The sequence below is a fragment of the Limanda limanda genome, chromosome 14, assembly GCF_963576545.1.
Source record: "Limanda limanda chromosome 14, fLimLim1.1, whole genome shotgun sequence".
Lineage (NCBI taxonomy): Eukaryota > Metazoa > Chordata > Actinopteri > Pleuronectiformes > Pleuronectidae > Limanda > Limanda limanda.
The window spans coordinates 19,221,860-19,242,476 of record NC_083649.1 but is presented as its reverse complement, the minus strand read 5'-3'; the positions used below and the strand labels follow the sequence as shown (position 1 = coordinate 19,242,476).

General features: G+C 43.3%; 1 protein-coding gene across 1 annotated transcript; it reads right to left on the bottom strand.

Moving 5' to 3' along the window:
- Positions 1 to 200: 200 nt before the first annotated feature.
- On the bottom strand, positions 201 to 19,378 carry LOC133019645 (protocadherin alpha-C2-like). The gene is made up of 4 exons (XM_061086197.1): positions 16,838 to 19,378; positions 14,492 to 14,550; positions 9,430 to 9,515; positions 201 to 511 (listed from the first exon to the last, which is right to left on the bottom strand). The coding sequence occupies exons 1-4, from the start codon at positions 19,376 to 19,378 to the stop codon at positions 201 to 203; spliced, it is 2,997 nt and encodes a 998-aa protein (XP_060942180.1).
- Between the last annotated feature and the right edge of the window lie 1,239 nt (positions 19,379 to 20,617).

Sequence of the window (20,617 nt, the reverse complement as noted above, 5' to 3'; positions counted from 1 at the left end):
AACATTTGTTTTGCTGGTTTGCATGGTGCGGGGGAGCCGGGCCTGGTCTAATGAGGGTTTGGCCACTGTACAGTGTCAATGCAAATATGGTGCAATGAGAATCCCCCGGTTCTACAATATGCATTTTGATTTTTTTTTCTGGCTCTGGAATTGGGATGAAAGTTTGTTGGTAGCTCTGTTTTCAAATCACTCCTTCTCCTCTATTCGTCGCCGCTATCCTTTCCTTTATCCTTCTTGTCCTTCTTGTCCTTCTTCTTCTTTTTCTTCTTCTTGGACTCGTCCTTCTTGCCGAAGCTTATGAAGTCACCCTTGTCGTCCACAGGGCCCGCGTCCTGGCGGATGGAAATGATGGCGGGGGATCCGGGGATGATGAAGGCTTCGGGGGGGATCTCTCCGGGCCTCATCATGGGCTGAGGGAGACCGTAGCTCTGCCCGGCGCCGTATCTGAAGTGCCAGCTGTTGCTGTCGACTCCAGCTCCCACCGGGGGTGACAGCTCTCCACCATCACCGTCTACAGAGAATATGACAGAAAACAAATAGTGGGCATTTTGTTAAATATACACACAATACATTTATTCAACTACCACCATAACCGCACTGCTCCCTGTGAGGAAGTTGGACATAATGTAAAATAGAGCGATTTGGCATTCTGATAATACTGGTACCACTCGGGCGGCTGTGGCTGAGAGGGTAGAGCAGTCATCCTCCAGGAGGTTGGCAGCTTGAATCCCAGCCGATGCTGAAGTGTCCTTGGCATGGGCTGAACCCCTAATAGCCCCTCATAGATGTTGAATGCACTAATTGGATAAAAGCGTCATCTAAATTACATGTAATGTAGTGACTCTTAAGTCTATGGCTCCAGCCTGTTTGGTTTGCTTTGCTGAAAAACATACAAACACTCAGCATTTACTGGCTTTTAAAAAAAACCTGCATATAATTGCTAACTTTATAAAAGAGGTATCCAACTCATGAGGACAGGAAGCAGGAGAAATTATCAGCCTTAGTAAACACAACCAGCATATGCAGTTACATACATACGTGATTTAGTTTGACCCGTTCAAGTCAAAGCATAAAAACAGTTATATCCTGTTTTACTAGGTATTACACAAGCTAGTCCATTGTGACCTGCTTCGCATGAAACTTCAGGATTTATTTTCCTTGGCAAATACAATATGACTGAAACATTACACATCTGTATTTTGTATGCCTGTATGTGCCAAACTGTTGAGCAAGAATAACACATGAAAAAAATGCGTCATCACTGCACAGATTTTAGTAGGAACAGATGAAAAAGGGCCCAATCCAAAGACTCAAATAAAGATCAAGATTAACTGGAAAAAAGTTTTTTTACCCTCTATCCCCCATCCTACCAGTAGCCTGGCAATGTGATCTATGTTACAATAACTGCTTTGCTCGTCATGCATTGTTCCTTACTTGAGATGTTCCTAAATCTGACACAGGCATGTGAGGAATGATCAAACTCAAGCAACAGCGAGCAGAGAGATCGCCTGACAGTGCAGCGATAGCCACAGGGAGTAGATATTTTCAGTTCAGCCAAGACCACAGGAGGCAACACTGGAGGGGACTAACCTTTAAAAAGCACAGGAACGCTAAACTCGTATTGGTATTTTTGGATGTTTGGTTGCAACATAATCCTACAACCTCATATGAGGCCAGAGACTGGGATGCAATAGTGTTCAAGTACGAATATGACAGAGAAAGAACCCAGAAAACAACTGTGAAAAAAAACAAAGAAAAGGAAATATAAAAAGATCATCATCAGCGGATAGGATCTATATATGGAACAAAATATTATGTAAAGTGGCGGTATGACGGCTATTAAGGTGAAAAAGTTAACAGAGGATTTTTTGATGAGATGAGGAGAGAAGAAAAGAAAGAGCAAGGGAGGGAGGAAGGGAGAGAGAGAGACGAACGGGGTGAGAGATACTAAGAAAGATGGGGGTGGGTGGGTTTGAAGACATGGTGCTCTCAGGCCCACACCAGTTCCCGCTGCGCTGACCTACTTTCCGTCTGGATTTTTTTTAGATCAAACACAGAACCATGCAAAAAGATTCTGTTTGATTTCTTTTTTTTTTCATTATCGGCTATTTATGACATTGCGGGAGCGTTGAAATGGTTCCAACCACTCTCCCACAGGGAAGTATACAGTATTCAGAAAATGCACAGTCTTCATATGCACACTGTCCCTCTGAGAATGAGTCTCATCATGTTCGAGGATGAATTATAAGAAGAGTGGATGTAATGGACACCGCTGCACTTGTCAATAGATACAGTGGCTACGCAGGACCTCAGCTGTACAGTGTATCGACTGGACACATTTAATAGGCCGCCGTTGTTTTATTATTGAGCCATGACTCACTGCAAATTGATCGTGCCCTGTACTAACTTGTGCAGATATGATGCTGTAAAGGACTGACGTTAACCTACATTAAGATATTTGCATATGAAAGACAAGAACATGACAAAATAACCTATTTTGTCAGAATGAAAATCCAGATTTATCATGGCTTTGGTTTTTAAAGTTTTTTAACCTACATTTGTTAAAACAAATTTATAATTAAATGATTTGAATATGGTCTGATAAAACAAAGCCATTTCCTATGAAATTAGACATTACTAACAATAATATCTTTTTCTTTAGATGGTCCCCTGGAGATGGATAGTGACTTGGTCTGATAACAGTCCCAGTTGGTGCATGTACTATAAAGCCATGTCTAGGCTGTACCACTAACTCAGCGGTTCTCTGGAGAACATCTAGGCTACGAGGGGACATGGGAAGAAGCAGCCGAAAGTGGACCAATGTCTTCTCATGAGCAAAAAAAAAATGGGAAAGTGAAAGTGAAATGTTTAAAACCAAAACATGTCCTCTGGGCTCTCAGTGATTTGTTTGACTGTTATAAATATAAGTAATTATAGCATATGTTGGTCATTGGTGTCTTATAGTGTATTTTTAAATCTCCTATGAGGGTTCTAATTTTAGTATAATTTGGTATAACGGAGTCAAGGAATATTATATATTTAGAAATGTGTTTTCTAAAGTGTTTTATTCCTTATTTAGTGTAATTTGATATAAAGCACGACTTGTTACCTCTTATTAGCGAATTGCTGTGTTTGTTAAATTAATAAAGAAGAACATCAAATTGGTAGTTTTGTGGAATTTCACTTAAACTACAGCTTGTTAGGTCCGTAAAAAGAAAATCTGCAGATAATTGGCTCGGGTAATTTAGCTTGTTTCATGATTATTCCATGTCAGATGTTACCATGATTACCATGATACCATTAGTCAAGTCAGTGGTCTAATGCTCTAATACTCGTCTGTTTCTGAGGATTATGACATTTGATGGTATGGTCGGTCTGTATTTAATCTGGGTATTAAATCCCAGAGAGAGGTTCCAGTGTTGGAAATGAGTCCCAGTCAATCGCTATTAAAAATGGGGTGAGGAAGATTGCTTGAAATAAACTGAACAGAGAGCCCGTGAGTTTAAAGGAGATATTTGAGGCAGACTGTGGATGACCTTATTGAGCCAGTGATGCAGTGCTGTAAACAATTCACCTCCATTTTATATAACTCTCATATCGTTTCCTGTTACCTGAAGCTGCTGTTTAATGGCGATTTGATGCTCCGTCACTGGGCCTGTTAGATTATGGATTATAACGTTTCCCGTGCACTGTCGGATATGAGAGGGGAGTGAGGGCACATTATCGAAACTGCACCAGAGGGAGAGATTCATAGAAAATATGGATTCCTCCTCTGCAACAAAATAAATATCAACTTCATATTTTTGAAAATCAGTCAGTAATTTCTGAGATATCTCGATTTGAGCAAAGTATGTGGACATAGTATCTTCAATTATGGTTATAGTCTCATCTGACTAACCTGTCTAAATACTTTTATGACCTGAACTGTTGATGATCCGACATGTTGTGACCTGAAAACTTTATGACCTTTTTTTATTACTTATTGACTCTCCACAGAACTGAATTTATGTCTGCTTTATCTCCAAAGGAAATATATGTAAATCGGTTTTCTGTGTATTGATTCCTGTCTCAAACTGCACCTACAGAACCAGTTTGAACTGGCTCGGAGAGACAGCCTTAGTTCTCCTATAAGATCCTTGTATTTGACTGTTCTCCATCTTCACTCTGAGATCCCTTTGTTGATCTTTTCTGCGGAAACCCCTATTAAAATACTCAAAGACTAATTTGGTGTTACAGCCTCTTGTATTTTCTGATTTCCATCACAATTTGGTGTCAGAAGTGGGATTGCACGACTGGGCACATCTGGACTTGGTGTCTATATCTATGTTTCCAACCTCAACCTGCCCAAAAGGACGGGTGAGATGTAGGGGCAGAGACCTGCTGCGATCTATCTGGTGAGAATCTGAAAGTTCAAGTATATTTCATACTGGCATACATTGTGTTAAGGAGAAGTTGGTCTCAGGGGATTGGATCCAAGACGGGTGAAAGCCCCGTAAATATTTAACCAAGGTTTAGAAGAAACCTGGAAGGTAGACTGACGAGGTACCTTAGAGTTTGCTAAGACCACAACCACAGAATGAAATAATACTGTATGTTGGTCAGGCAGGATATTTGAAGGTGTTTTAAGAAAAAAAGGGAAAAATTACCAGTGACCAAGTAATTATAAGAGTAAAATACTATTTACTATATTATATCGGGGGTATTACTTTATTTTAAGGATGTTTATATAACTATGTTTCCTATGACTCCTTACAAATGCATTTTGGAGATTGATTAAACTTAAGGTAACTAACACTAAAAATAATTATTTTTTTAAATAGGTAAAAGAAAATGTAAAGATTTGGATATGGAACTTATCTGAGTATTCCTAACATGAACTTCATGTGAAGGAACTAGCCAGATACAAGTGTGGATGAAAGAATGTGGGTTTCCAGCTGGGGGAATTTTTTGTATAAGGCAGCTAAAACAGCTGAGACTGAAGCTAGAAGAGAAGTAAAAGTAAGTCAGGCCAGAAAAGTAAAACTTACATTTTAGGCAGATAGGAAGGTATGCGGAATGTGGTGAGAAGAACTGCATACAAGGGACAGAAAACAAACAGTGACAGAGACTCCTCACAAGTGTCTTAGAGTCTCAAAATGCAGGATTCCGACCTCGACTCTGCCCCGCCGAGAAGACGACAACCTGAACAACACCAAGCTCCACCACAAGCGGGTGTTCCTGCAGGCAGGAGCCCAGGCTCAACCACCTCCTCCACCTAATAACGTCCCAGTATGACAAGGTAATGCCAGAGCGGATGCAGCAGCGAAAGCAGCCGCTAGCAAGCCATTATATGTCTCACTCATTCTCCTACATGTCGACTCAACCATCCCCCACGGCTCACTTACAGGAACTCCAACTTAAAGCCACAGTGGATGAGCGTGTACTTTGGAGGAAATGTGGCTGCACATACACAGATGGGTTGTCAAAGACGCACTCCACACAGCAGTAGAGGTCGCTGAAAGGACAACGTGGATTCATGCCAATCACTGCAAGAGAGTTCCAGAACCAGACCATCTCTTTACTGCAGTTGTGCATTCTCTAAGTAAGTTTTTGCAGACCTGTCTAAATACTTATATAACCTGTCTAAATACCTTATGATCTAAAGTGTGTGTGTCCTGAAAACTTTATGACCTTTTATTAATTATTTACTCTCCACAGTACTGAATCTCTTCCTGCGCTAACTCCAAAGGAAACATATGCAAATCAGTTTTCTATGTCTTGATTCCTGTCTCAAACTGCGCCTACAGAACCAGCCCATGTGAGAATAAAGCAGTAACATTCACAGCGAGCGAGTGGGCATGCTCATGACATTTTTATCAAAACCGGATGAAAGCATAAAATATATCAGGATGAAGAGGAGGCACCAGACACATAGAATAAGCAGACAAAGATGTCGACATGGAAAAAGAACGAGATTCAAGAGCTCTTGGCGTTAGAGGCCAACAAAGGTGTCAATGTGATGTGAAAAAACAAAATGCAGCGTCATGTCCAGTCCTCTGCCTGGTCCACTCCCCTCGCCTCAATATTCTGGAAATGTTTATCTTTTTGTGAGCGTGCATTCTTCATATGTGAAAATTGGCCGGACCCAATGTGTCTAAAATCAGCTTCATAGAGAAATGTGCGTACGATTACTGGACAAGCAGCTGTGATAGAATATGGTTTTCTTCACAGCAGTAACACTGTGCAGTTTGCAGCGTAGCAGTGCATCTTTGGCTTATGTGCACCTGACGGCGCTGCAGCATTTCACATGCCTATGCATGACCATCTGAGCTCAAATGTTGTGTTGCTGTGTACCGTTTAATCAAGTGAATATTGTCTCGTCGTCTTGGGACACCCCAGGGCTTTCTGCACTGGCTGTGACAAATTAGGGACCCTGACGTTGTTAATTAAGAAACCTGGTCCATGTATTAATTTGAGGCCTGTGTATGTGTGTGTGTATGTGTGTGAAAAGTTCATTCATAAGGAGCGGGTCATGTCAAGAGTTGACACATTTCCGAGGAGCTCTGCCTCCTCTGTGCTACAGTTTCTCTGACCTGGAGGATTATTTGTAACTCTGCGGTGGCTTCACATTAGCCAACATTTCACAGCGGATGCGTGTCTGAAACGGATTATGGTGTAACTGCTGGTAAGCAGGACAGTAAAACTCCTTGGGAGGAGGAGGTTGCCATGACACCTGGTGTAGATATGTGGGTGTTTGAAGCTTCATTTCGTGTAACCTGGTGTCCTACATTTAAAATAGACTGTGTTATTTCCTGTCTAGTTCCGAGATACGCTCCCATCTACAACAGTCCCTCTGGTGGTTTGTAGCACTTGCTCAAATCTGACAGTGGTGCTCGTGTAAATATACACTGCACGTCGCATCTATTCTGCATGAGACACATCCAGTGTTCCCTCTAAATTACAGCGTGTCCTCTTTTTCCTCTTAATACCTGCCCTTGCAGTGTCCCCGTCCCTTGCTCTGCTCCCCGCTCCTTCAACCCCCCCCACCCCCCACCCCCCGTCTCTAAATCTCCCATTCAGAGATATGACCGGTTGCCTTGGAAACTGCCTTCGCCCACTCCCTGCTGATGGAGGGTGCGGCTGCTGCAGCAATCTCTCCGTTAGACAGTGTTGCCAGGCAACAGGTCACATGGCGTTCCCTAGCAACAACACTACCGCAGGAACCTGCCAATCCTCTTAACCTTTCTTCCTCCATCCCCCCACACCTTCCTTTTTTTTTTTTACCCCCCCCCAGTACATCTCCTCTGATCCCTCTCTTCAAAATTGCTTTTAATTTGACTGGATCTCTCCTTTTTTTTTTTTCTCCACATGACTTTCTCTCATGACTGATAATAGCTCGTCTCCCCCTCCGGCATCAGACACACGTCTCATCTGCACTACAGGTCACTTACATAAACCCAGTTTTGAGGGTGCTGCATTTAGATGCATCACAGCACATGAGATAGTTTCATTATGGCAAAAACCTGCAAGAGGATCAACCTGAAATCCAGTAGATTTCTATATATAAGCGCTGAGCCACTCCTACGAAATTAATTCCTGATGCAACAATGCACCGATGCTCAGGCTGCGGTGGGATATTCTTTTTGGTGACAATATTTGAGCTTTTACATAACCAGACGTGCAGGTTTGTCACATTTCTCTGCAGCAAACCGGCACAGAAAAACAGGGAACTGGTGCAGCAGCATGTATCTCTAACAATTTCCCTGGGAGAGAGAGAGAGAGAGAAAAGCCTTCACATGCACACAGTGTGTTTGCAGAAGACAGTGATACGGTCTGTCACTGACTCACTGAGTGATTGACTGTGATGTTAAACGTCACCCTCAAGTCTGTACCTATGTTCTAATTCCTGCAGCTGGACAGGAAATCAATGAGCGGCAGCTGGGCCAAAGAAGGGAGGGCAGCACAATGTTCCCTAGTAACAAAGTCCTCCAGTCAGCCGACGCAAAAGATCCACTCAGCGTCTCGTACAGTAACAGATTTTTTGTAGTCGTTAGCTTCGTGCCAGTGTTTCTGTGAATGATGATGCACGAGCCGCTTTGCCACGGCACATTCTCACTGTTCGCACCCACACTGGACAACTCATCTCTCATTAATTAAACCGGTTGCAGACGTTTCTCTGTCTGCACCTCTCCACGCTGCGAGCTGCTTTCACAGGTCAAACAGTTGTTTGTCTGTGACTGTGCACGACGGCTTCAGGCTTTTGGCCTCTCCGCTGAGCTCTGAATGAGCATCACACTATTAGTCAAGACCGTGTTGATGTTCACTTCTGTCAAAACCCCAGTTTGATTATATTATCTGATCCAAGAGTTAAACAAAGCTGAGATGCATTCAGCTTAATGGATTCAGTCTGTGAAATGGATTCTCATGTGATGAGAACGATAAAAACTAAGAAAAAAAAAATGCTTAAAGAACTCTGAAATCTACTAACAATCAGTGCTGAAAACTTCATGATTCAACTTGGTATTATATGGTTAGTTTTTATTAATAATGATTCAATGAAATGAGATAAAACATATTGATTAAGGAGCTTCAGAGGTGTTAGTAGGCTGAGTTCCTTTTATTTTTTAACGGAGCTGTTAACATGTTTTACGGCTTCCTATGCAAAGCTAACCATTTATTACTTAGGACATATTCAGTACTATGTTTGAATGAATACATTCTACTGCAAATCACTGCATTTCCACTGATTGTCTCAATGTTTTCATGTATTTAATCTTGTTTTCTTTTTTTTGTCATTTCTGAACTGCATGATACACAAGAATGTACAGCATTGGACTGTATTTATACAGCACGTTATCAGTCCTATCGACCACTCACAACACTTTACAGAACAAGTCACGTTTACACAGGCATTCATACAGCGCTTAAATACACAGCAGATTGTCTGTCACATTATTCAAACACCATCAGGGCCAAGGATACTTCAGAATGAACCCACCGACCTTCTGGTTACGTTTTTCAACACAAAACAGAAAGAGTAATACTTTTTGAAGGTGTTGTAGGTCCAGACGTTGTTTTTGCTAATATATATTAAAAACTTTCTGCAATTTAAAAGGCTGATAGCCGATGTATTTCGGTCAGCGTGTTCCACCTCTTTTGCTCTTCACACGGACTGTTTACCTGCGGATAACAGCCTAGTCAAACATGATTGGTCAAAACTAGAAATGGACACCAGAAGACTCCTGTCTCCAAAATCGTTTCCCAGAATCTGTTTCAACTAATAATAGAGCATATTACATAAATACATTTCAGTCCATCTGACTTACAGTACTCTCATTTATTTTTTTTAAGCATTATTTTTGCAGATAAAACGGGCAAAATATATTACTTGCATATTTTTCGTCATCATCTGTGAAGCTAACACATCCTGACTGCTACACAACCACTCACCTGCGGCGCTGGAAACAGTGGGCCAGTTCTGGACGAGCATCCCCTGGGCTCCCTGCATCACAGAGGACTCCTCCATGTGGACCGAGCTGAAACGCAGGACACATTCAGCAAAGTCAGACAACACATCAAAACAAAATGAATTATTTACAGACCTGACGACAATTTTTTTTTTTACTTATTACGAAAGAAAAAGAAAAAGGACATTTGCTTTCCTCGATAGCCTCTAACTGACATGGTAATCTAGCATTAACAAACTGAATTCAAGTCGTATTAGTCACAGTTCCAGGCCTCGACAGCCAAGTAGCCATGGGTGACCAGCAGCTAAATAAAATGTTGCCATCATTGATTTTATTTACACCACCTTCCTGCTGTCACTTGTCAAAATGTCTGACGTACAAATGTAGAAAATGTGCCCATCCTTGGGGAAGAGGAATCGGCAGAAAGTATTTTGTGAACTCTGGCAATGGAAAGCTGCGCCTGGATTCCTGGCAGCTATTTCTAACACCTACTGTATCTGTCAAGCCTTGTTTGGGAAATAACAGCAAACCTACAATGTGGCGACAATGACAGAACCACTGATGGGTCAACGAATACAAAAATATGCATACAAGACCGAGGCTAACGCAGCCCTCAGATGTTGCCTCTTGAAACCCGGTGTAGTAGATTTCAGTCATCTAATGAATTACCTTTAACTGATGTGCCGTGAAAACACCAAACCAGTACATGTGAGTAAGAAAAGCAGATGCTCCTCAAATAGAACAACTAGAGGTGCAGCCAGTGGGCACTGCACATCCCCACTGAGGAACACTGAATTCAGCCAGGATGTTTTCCCTTTAAGGCATCACACCAATGGAATTCAGCACCACAGTTTATTAGAGAGTCCTTATCATATTGGATCTTCTAAAGGCAACATTAAGAAATGTCATTACTGATATTACTTTATCAGGACTGTACTCAAATGTACCTTTATCAACTGTTGTCTACTCATACTGGTGTGTGCTTTTTAACTATTGAAAGGGCCTGGGTGCATTTACATTTGCATTCATGTAAATAAATGTACATTTATCGCGTTTCAAAACTCACACCTGTTTGAGCCCAAACCATTCTGGTAAGGGAGCGTTTCTACTCTCCAAGCTCAAAGATTAGTATCCACAAGCGCAAAGGACTTCTCGCAAGTGACCAATCAAAGGCAGGGAGCATCAGCCACTGTCCACAGTCTCAAAATTTAACTTGATGAGAGGTGACAGGCTGTGTTGAGCAGTTGCTAGAATATGGTGAATGGTGAGTTCATACTAGTTTCATCCCTGAGCCTGTGGAGCCAAGGTTTTGCACGTGGGACAGAAATGCTTGCAAGTATGGTTTGAACTTTGAGACTAAACACAGTACAAATTTTCTTTTTTTAAATAAAGAATACATAAATAAGTGTCTTCATCATCTCAACTGATGTCATAGTCATCTTAGTTTATCATAAAATCCACATTCTGTTCTTCATATATTACTGGAGATGGTGGCCAACTTAAAATGTAGTGTAGGTATTCAGAGGACTTTTAATTCAGTTGCTCCAATAAAAAACTTCCTTTTTAAAAATGTATCTCTGTTTATTTTCTCTTCATCCAACAGATGATCTCTAAACTTGCTCTTAACTTAACAATGTTTATTTTATCTTATAACTTGTAATTGATGTTTTATTGGTTGTCTTTGATTTTAAAATTTGATGTCTTAGAATTTAAATGATAGTATGAATTTTCCTTGATATTGAGTTTTCTTGATTCATTTTGTCCTCTTTGTAAAATGGCTATTTTGAGAAGTGCTATATAAATAAAGATATTACTTTTATTAATTTCTTTCTATAATTAGATATGAACTTCCGTATTACACTCTTGCCTTTGCAGCAGTGAAAGCTTTTTTATGTACAAACCCTCTTGAACTGTGCTAATGTCTACATTAAGACATTATTCTTATTCATAACGCTGGCCTGTTTTAAGGTATTGCAGGTTTGAAGAGAGGGAAAAAATAAACTGCAGCTCAGGGATATGGAATTGATTGTGGTTGCTCACAGCATGGTGCAGAGCACATATCCATCCTAATGGGAATTCACATTAGTGCTGCTACACAAAACCCTGGGCTGCATTTATGAAGACTATAAACTGCTGCACCTGTTAGGATCCTTCAAGGTTTTGACCTGTCAGGTTTTAGCTTCAGGATTAATCTTACAAGCATCTACAAAGCAACATGTATAAAATGTGTATGTGTTACTGTATTTTATGTTTGTTTTTCTCCCAACATACATAAGATGACAATGATTCACATATCTAATTGGAATGCACAACATAATGCATGTCGTTAACTGCCTGCCATTTAATTGCTTTGTTTTTATTTGTGCAAAAAGCAGGAAACAAAAATTCATCCTACAATCCCTACCCACATTTTTAAGTTTCAATTTGTTTGTTTTTTCGTAATGTGAAAACCTAGAGGGTCTACTTTTCTGAGCTCTACTTTTTTATTCAACGCAGCTGGTAGGCAGACAGCACTCAGAGAGACGGCAAAGTGAAAACAGACACAGTTCATCTTCCTGTTTTTTCACTTGCACTCTGTGATGACTCATGGAAATCAATTAGAAAACCATTACATGGGAGAAACCAAGTTCTGATGTTGCACGCTGGATGACCTTTATTTTCCCTTCAAATGGACAACAAAAATGTTATTTATTTATGTCTCTGCCACGATGTACTGAGTAGTATCATAATAAATAAACACATTTCAAATGTGCTCTGCAGTTTTGTTTGAAAGTCTGTGATATCATTCAATATTTAAACTTTTTCAGAAAAGGTTGACACACTATTTTATTATTTGCAGTCTTGCCAGTGACACAGTTTCTGTTAAATAAGGTCCACAGTGAGCAGATGGTTAGCATAGCTTAGCATTAAAACTCAAAATGGGAGAAACAGCTGTTTGTCCCCAAAAAAAACTTCCTGCCGCCTTATCATCCTGTGATGCTGCCGAGCAACATGACCTCCATTCAAAACCACAACTTGTAGTTTTTAGAGTGATTTGTGTGGTTGTACACAAAGAACATAAAGATTTGCATGAAGATATTTTCTTTGTTCAAAAGAGGGAATAATTTGACATTTTTGAAAATATTTCTATTCACTTTTTTGCAAAGAGTTAGAGGAGAGTTGTATCACTCTGTTCTCTACACACTCAATGTGAAGCTGCAGCCCACAGCTAATTAGCTGAGCTTCGCATTTCCCATGGAGGCAGAGGGAAACAACTAGTCTGGTTCTGTCCAAATAATATTAATAGTCTACCTTCCACTTCTAAAGCTCACTGTGTATGATTGTGTCTTTTTAACAATTTGTAAATATTAAACACATGCACGTTTCAAACCAAGGCTGCCATCCCCCTGGGCCTCTCGCTGCAGCACATCCAGAATTTGTCTCAAACTGCAGCACACTGGCTGTGATAAATAGGGATTTGCCAGGAATATAAAATGGCTATGGATGTCCTGAGCAGCGTGAGTCTCGAGCGTTTCCACAAGCAGAGGGGCAGTTTGAATGTGTGGGGATATGACACACACACAGAGAGGACTGGTGTTTCCTACAGTAACCGACTACACCAGGAATGTGGGTCAGTACTGTTGGTGCTACAAGCTGCAGTGTAGTGAGGGAGATTACAGCACACACGCGCGCGCACGTTCGGGTTAAGTGTTAATGTGAGCCGCCGTCTCTGGGTCTGCGTGCGTTCCAGCCATTTTAGAGATGACAGCGGCAAATTGCGGTGATGATTTATGTTAAACCATGTCGTGTTACAGTGACTTGATGACATGATGCACATTATGATACCCTGAGCACCATAGAAATTAACACTAATATCCAATTAAATCAAAGTTAGACGGAGCAGTAGACTGCACATGTGAGCGGTGAGCATTGTTAGCATGAAATTATTAAAATTCGGTACAAGCGATGTGGAGGAAAAAACTCATTAGGCCCTGACGTTCCAGCTGTCTTCATAACAAATTAGCAAAACACTTCATTACAGACTTTATTCAAATTGTTGCATACTTTTAATTTGTGTTCTCTGATTTGTGAATAAGGTAATTAACAAGAAAGCTTACATGTGTAGTGCTTTACTTACTCAGAACTAATGAATTCTTCATATTTGTTATATTCTTTTAAGAGCAAGCACACTGAAAATACATCATTTGAAATGCGACAATATAAACCTCAAACCTAAACTTTAGAAGTCGGCCTATTATTGTTGGGGAAAGGACAATCTACTAGGTCCTGCAGTATGTGTAGATGTAAGGCCATTTGCCTGGGGTTCTCAAAGCTTTATTCTATTCCAGTGTTATATTTGGAATATAGAGTGCATCTGTCCGTTTTCAGACCTATCTGTGTTGCGATTTGTATAATTGTGTCAAGCGATGGGGCTCTATGGAGCTTGAGATGCTTGCAAATATGCTCAGTGAATAAACAAGTATGAGTGCGGTGTCTAAAATGTCCTCTGCTGTCCGACTTCACAACTTCTCCCCTCATCTGCAGACGGACGTGTACGAATACACGCACGTACATGTGTTGTGCGTGTGCACAATGGGCGCTTGTACATGCAGACACTGAAGCGTGTGTGCATCTGATAATCTGAGAAAGGTCATAGTCGGCTCATTTGTCCTTCATGCTTCCTGCTTAAAGACTGTAACTGGGGGACGCGGTGTTCAGAATGTAGATGGCCTATATAGTGTTTCACTGCAGAGGAGGAATGCGGTGCCTCCACTGATGGGAGCAGTAAACGGCTTCTCCTTAAGGAGGAGGAGGTTGAAACAGATGCTGAGGGGTCACTAGCAGTCACTTCTGCTTATGATTGATACATTTTGGTTGAATAGCCTTTTTCCGATTTTTTAGGAATGGCTATTTGCACGAACACTAATGCATCATCCGAGAAAAAAGAGCAACACACAGGGTCACTGTTGTGGTGCCACAGACTGGGCGTAGACACTACAGGAATTAATAACTTATTACCATGATGATCACAAGTTGCAAAAGAGTTAAAGATGGAAAGTGCTTACCTCTGCATCCCTGCCCTCAAAGATGCAGAATATCGCCAGTCAGCATTCGGGGCTTTTGGCTGAGCGAGCAAGAGAGAGACATAGAGGGAGAGAGAGAGAGAGAGAGAGAGAGAGAGGGTGGGGGGATGGAAAAAGACAGATAGAGAGAGGGAAGAGTGTGGGTTTAGTTTGCTCTCATACAGTGCAGAGCCAGGCTGGGCCATGGTCTCATCAATTAATCATCATGCATATCCCAGCTCGGTACGTGGTGGGAGCACTGCAGTTGTGTCTCCCCCTGTTGCAGGCACAGAATCACACACGCATGCGTACATATTGAGGTCCAAACTGAGGGCTTTAAAAAGGGCAGTGAGTGAGAGCCATATTGATGGGTTTTTGGACAGACTCTCACTCTGTGGCTCTGTAAATGGGAGCACTGGGAGGTTCATGCCCTTTCCCTGAGTGCTGGGGTGTTTGTACAGACTTCTGCGTGTGTGTTTGTCTACAACTTTGAGTAAATCTATTTGCTCCTGATGAACCTGGACTGAGGTGTTTGACACTCTGATCAGCCCTCTAGTAACTTATTGAAAATAAGGATGATCCATTGTCGCTAGGGCAACCACATTCTCTGGTTTATCTTGGATCAGTGGGAAGAACAATCACTCACAAATGTATTATTTTTCCATCTTTCTTTCGACTCTATTTTCTTAGTGGAGGAATAAATCTGCAGGTCATATAGATATTATTCACAATATGATAGAGATTTCTTTTGGGGCTAATTATTTAAGTGCATTCTCAACCAAAATACATGTATCTAAGAAGTGTTGAATGATGTTTTTTGGGCTGTATCAGGCTGCCCTATTTTTTATCATGCTAGTCTCAGGATTACGCCTTTAAGATTCAAAGACCCATAGAAACCTCATGGGGGGAAAAGTCCTATTTTTAATGAGCTAATCTTTCATTAGCATTAATTGTGCCTGACCCTTTCATAATGATATTCCTCATGAGTTGGCGCCGTGCATATGCACTGTGTGAACTGACTGTGAACATTGGTAGCACAGCAAACACTGGAATCTGTCAGCATCATGTGGGTCACAGCCTCAGATCTCAAGGACACTGAGAAGGGAAATCAGGGGGTCTCAGACCTGCTGGAGCAAGTGTCCCAGATAAAGAAACCACATGTTGTTCCTCAGTTCAGTTCAGAGCGGAGTGTTCTCAGCCGGCCGCCCCAGCCTCTGTGTGTAAATCTAATTTGCAGGGCTAAGGAACACAGGCTTGAGGTTAATTCAATTTAGTCACTGCTAGACTTGTCTCTGTGAGAGATTTTCTCATTTTAGTACTAATGTACCAGCGATTGGTACATCATGATTCAGATGATGCATCCAGAGGTAAAATACTAACTTGAGGAGCCTTTGCTTCCACGATATAATACAATAAATAATGTTATTCCACAAAATCCGGATTCATCTGTTCAAGTTAGACTCAAAGACAGATTGCTTGAATGCAAATTAACAGACAAGATTTCAGTATTTAGGAACTGCACATTTTGATTATTTTTGGCAAGAAAGGCATGTGCCAGACTTAATTTTGTTGGGTTGGGTTCCTGCCAACTCAACACCTAAGAGCAGTATGGGTTCATTATTGCCTCAATATTAATAGTTTTTTGTTAATTTAGAAGGCAATCACTGTTTCACACATCCAGAAGTCCTTATTAGTGAGGATACTGTGTCACTGAAGTGGCGCACAACCTTTCAGAGCAGGAAAAGAAAAACATTTAGGGTGTAATGACAAACTCTGACACAATATTTAGGTATATTCAAGTCCCTTTCAACAACTAATCAACGAGTCTTGCAATGGTTTAGATCGAGTCACTTAACCCCCGACTGCTCCAGTGTAACTCTTCAGTTTAACTCACTCACACTCTCTCTCACACCCACGCACAGAAGTCAAGCCCACATGCACGGGGAACGGGGCGAGTAGTGAGGAGGGCGTGACCTGTTCTGGTGTAGATGTGATGACAACCTCAAACTGAAACTCAAATCTCTGAATCATCAGAAATAACACCGGAGCCTTGAAAGGAAATCCGGACTGACACTGATGCAGTGTGAGTGCTGAGCTGAACTGGAACGAGTTACTGCACAGTACAACTGGGAGCTGCACAAAGAGAATGGGTACGTGCAGGAATACCATCATCATTCTGCAGCAGCACAAAAACTGACTAGCAATAATGTGGGTGGTTTTACAATGTGCTTCAAATAGTTGTTTGCAACTAAATAACATTTAATTAAAATGTGGGGTTGATGTAAACATGATGATTCATGACCTCCTAGATCTGCAGACAAAGATAAACATAAAGAGTTAATGACACACCTCTGGGCAGAGTTGCAGTGAGGCATCAGGCATACTCAGTCTGCGTACAAATCCACTGCCACTGGTGAAGAAGCGGTCGGCACCGCTGCCCCAGGTGCCGCTGATGGGACGTCCTGTGTTGTAGAACATGAAAGTGTCACTGCCAGAGGTGGCTGTCAGGCAGGTCTTGTAGCAGTAAGTCTTTGTCAGGGAGCCATTCCCCCGCACTTCGATGTAGTGAGGCTCCACTTTAAGGTCTCTACGCAGCATCACGTTGCTGTTGGGCTGTGCCCCGGCTCCGGGCCCGCCTGGCGGAACAGCACTCACGCTGTTGCTCCCGCCGTCTGGAGGGGGCTTCTGGGACACGCAGCAAGGGGAGCAGGACCCGGGCTGGGTGCAGTAGGCGTGACAGCGGACAATGGCCAGCACCACCACGGTGACCAGGAACACAAAGGTGGTGGCGCTCAAGGCCACAATCAAGTAGAGGGTCACGTTGGAGAAGAGCAGGGTGCTGTGAGGTCGGATGATCTTCCTGGGGTCAGGGACCACCTTGGGCAGCACCTCCATGACAGCCACGTTGATGGTGGCTGTGGAGGAGAGAGCAGGCTGCCCATGGTCCTTCACTAAGACTGTCAGAGCAAAGGAGGTGGAGTTGTCCTCCAGGATCCTCCGCGTGGTTCTGATCTCACCGGTGTGTTCGTGGACCTTGAACAAGTCCAGGTCGGTGGCCGTCTCCAGCAAGTACACCAACCAGGCATTTGGACCAGCGTCTGCATCGTATGCTACCACTTTGGTCACCAAGGCACCGGGCTCCGCGTTCTTCTGCACGGTCTCCAAGGAGCGCGTGCCATTGCCGGGAGGGTTGACTATCAGTGGTGCGTGGTCATTCTGATCCATTATGTAGATGTAGACAGTGGCGACGCGGCTGAGCGGAGGAATGCCCCCATCTTGGGCTTTGACCTGGAAGTGAAACTCTCTCAGTGACTCATAGTCGAAGGCTCGCAGGGCATAAGCCTCCCCAGTATCGGCCTTCACAGACACATAGGAGGTGACAGGGATGCCATGGTTGTTGTCATTGAGCACTGTGTAGGTGATGCGCGCGTTCTCCTTGATGTCGGCATCTTGAGCTTTCACGGTGCACAAAGACGCCCCGGGGCCATTGTTCTCACCCACGTAGACCGTGTACGAAGTCTGCTCGAATCGTGGCGGGTTGTCATTTACATCAGCCACGTCCACCTGTATGGTCTTTTGGGAGGAGAGGGGAGGGTTCCCCCCATCTGTGGCACTCAGAGTGACATTGTAGGCATCAGTGGTCTCACGGTCCAGGAAGGCTGAGGTAACCAGAGTGTAGTAATTTCTGAATGACTTGATCTTGAAGGGAAGGCCTGCTGGGATCTCCAGGCTCACCTGCTTGTTCGCGCCAGAGTCCCGATCGGTAACGCTAATGAGGGCCACGACTGTGTCTGCACGGGCGTCTTCTCTCACAGGGCTGGACAGGGATGACAACACTATCTGAGGGACATTGTCATTCACATCGACCACTTCCACCACGACCTTACAGTGTGCTGGCACGGCCCCGGGTCCCTTGTCCATCGCCTGGATGTACATCTCGTAGGAGTTGGTCTCTTCGTAGTCAACATTGCTCCTCACTCGTATCTCTCCCGTGTTAGTGTCCATGCTGAACATCTGCCTCACTCTCTCTGGAGTGTAGCTGCTGAAGGAGTAATACACCTCTCCATTTGTGCCCTCGTCCAGATCACTTGCATTCAGCTTGATTACCAAGGTGTCTTTGGGTGAATTTTCCAACAGCTTCACCTTGTACACTGAGCTGTCAAAGAGGGGGACATTGTCATTTGAGTCGAGGACCCGGATATTGATTTTAGCAGTGCCTGTTTTCTCTGGGGTCCCACCATCCACAGCACTTAGAATGATTTGGTGGTAAGGCGTCTGTTCACGATCCAGGGGCTTCTTGAGCACAAGCTCGATGTGCTTTGTGTTTAGGGAGGGTTTGTTGGATACCAGCGCGAAATGGTCGTTTGTGCTGAGCTGATACATACGAACTGAATTGGACCCGACGTCCGGGTCCTGAGCGTTTTCAATCGGGTACCGAGTCCCCGGTAAAGCAGATTCTGTGATTTCCAGTTGGTACTCCTCTCTGGGGAACTGCGGCGCGTTATCATTGGCGTCCACAATCTCCACCTCGACATGGTGCACCTCACTGGGGTTCTCGACCAGCACCTCCAGATTAATGAGGCAGGCGCTGGACAGATCACACAGCGCCTCCCTGTCGATCCTCTCATTGACGAGCAATTTCCCGTTTTTGGGGTTGACAATCACATAGCGTTTGCCGCTGTTGGAGGTTACCTTAATTTTTCGGGTGGCGAGCTTTCGAATATCCAGCCCCAAGTCATGCGCCACATCACCGACCAGTGCCCCATTTTCCAGTTCTTCCGGAATAGAATAACGCAATTGTCCGCAAGAAAGGCCACAAAATAATGAAAATATCACAAAATAAAAAGGCACATTATTCCCTATCCGGTTGCATATCCCCGCCACAGCCATTGCAAGCTCACAGGATCCGCAGACAGATTAAACGCAGCCTTCCGCCTTTTTAGCTTGCAGTACCTCGCATCCCAGCACCTCATTAAGGTGGGCTAATTGGTCTCCCGGTAAATGAAACAGAAGCGGCTCATCCATCGTGTGACCGGGCAGAGGTGAATCCTCCTCAGCGCACCCATATTTCCTTTGTCCGCGATGCGCCTTTTTTGTGTCTCCAGTGCGCGCTGCTGACGGGTGTGTTTCCCTGCTGCTGGAGCTGTGAACTCCGTCAAGACGGAAGAAATTTGCCCCTGCAAACCGGAAAAGAGAGGCATGCCTTTCAAAATAAGGCACGGAAAGTGTCAATTGTCTCTTTCACGTAGCTCTAGTACAGGCTTAGAGAGCTAAAACTACTTGAGAGCTCCTTCGGTTAAATGTGCCAAAACAAAGAGCTGCGCGTAATAGGTGGATATTGGTTTGTTTGGGTTAGTTAATACCAAACTTATAGGGGTTTTCCCTGTTTGTTAGTCTATTTGGAATAAATAAACAATAATTTTGTCTGTATAACTCTTTTCTTGTTTTCTTTAAGTCACCATACTCTATGTGCCATATCAGCTCTTCTTACAGCCTGTCTATGTGAGTATTAAGCTTGTGCTTATTTATGGGATTTATTTTGAAGGAGACTAACCGGAACACTCAAAATTCAATATAGCTGACTTGACCTTGGAGGGACCGTATCCCACCCTAGCGCGCATCCAGACTTCAGCTCTCTCCTCTCCGCCGTGGTGCAGCCGCCCTCCTCCCTCCCCACCCATCTCTCTCTCCTCCTCTCATCCCTCCATTGCGACGTCGGTGTATGGTCTGGGAGATAATGAGCAACCTACACATTAAAAGCACCCCCATCATGAAGGAGCTGCGACCACACAGAACGGCTGCATCAATGTTTCATGCATTCAGCGACACCAGTCATTCAGTTTGTAAAAATAAATCCCAACTGCTGTGCAGCACATGGCTGGAACAACCATTGAGGACTTCCTGAAATGGAGAAAATAACCCAGGGATTTGGCTCATCGTGCGTAATTCTTACTGTTGCGCATAAAAGGCGAGGACAGGGCTATAACGTGAGGAATATTCAGCATCACCTCCTCTAAAATGAAAAATTCATACGGGAAAAAACGTGGTCGCAAACACGAACACATGTTCTGTGGCTCGCATATGTGTGTCTTCCTTTGTCTGCACAGGCCTGGACGCTGGAGTCGTCAG

What these genes read in the sequence shown, in the direction of transcription:
- LOC133019645 (XM_061086197.1), bottom strand. Translation starts at nt 19,378, where the DNA reads ATGGCTGTGGCGGGGATATGCAACCGGATAGGGAATAATGTGCCTTTT. An exon ending in TTGAGGGCAGGGATGCAGAG is followed by an intron (nt 9,516 to 14,491) that starts GTAAGCACTTTC and finishes CCTGCGTTTCAG; the next exon opens with CTCGGTCCACATGGAGGAGT. An exon ending in CACTGTTTCCAGCGCCGCAG is followed by an intron (nt 512 to 9,429) that starts GTGAGTGGTTGT and finishes TATTCTCTGTAG; the next exon opens with ACGGTGATGGTGGAGAGCTG.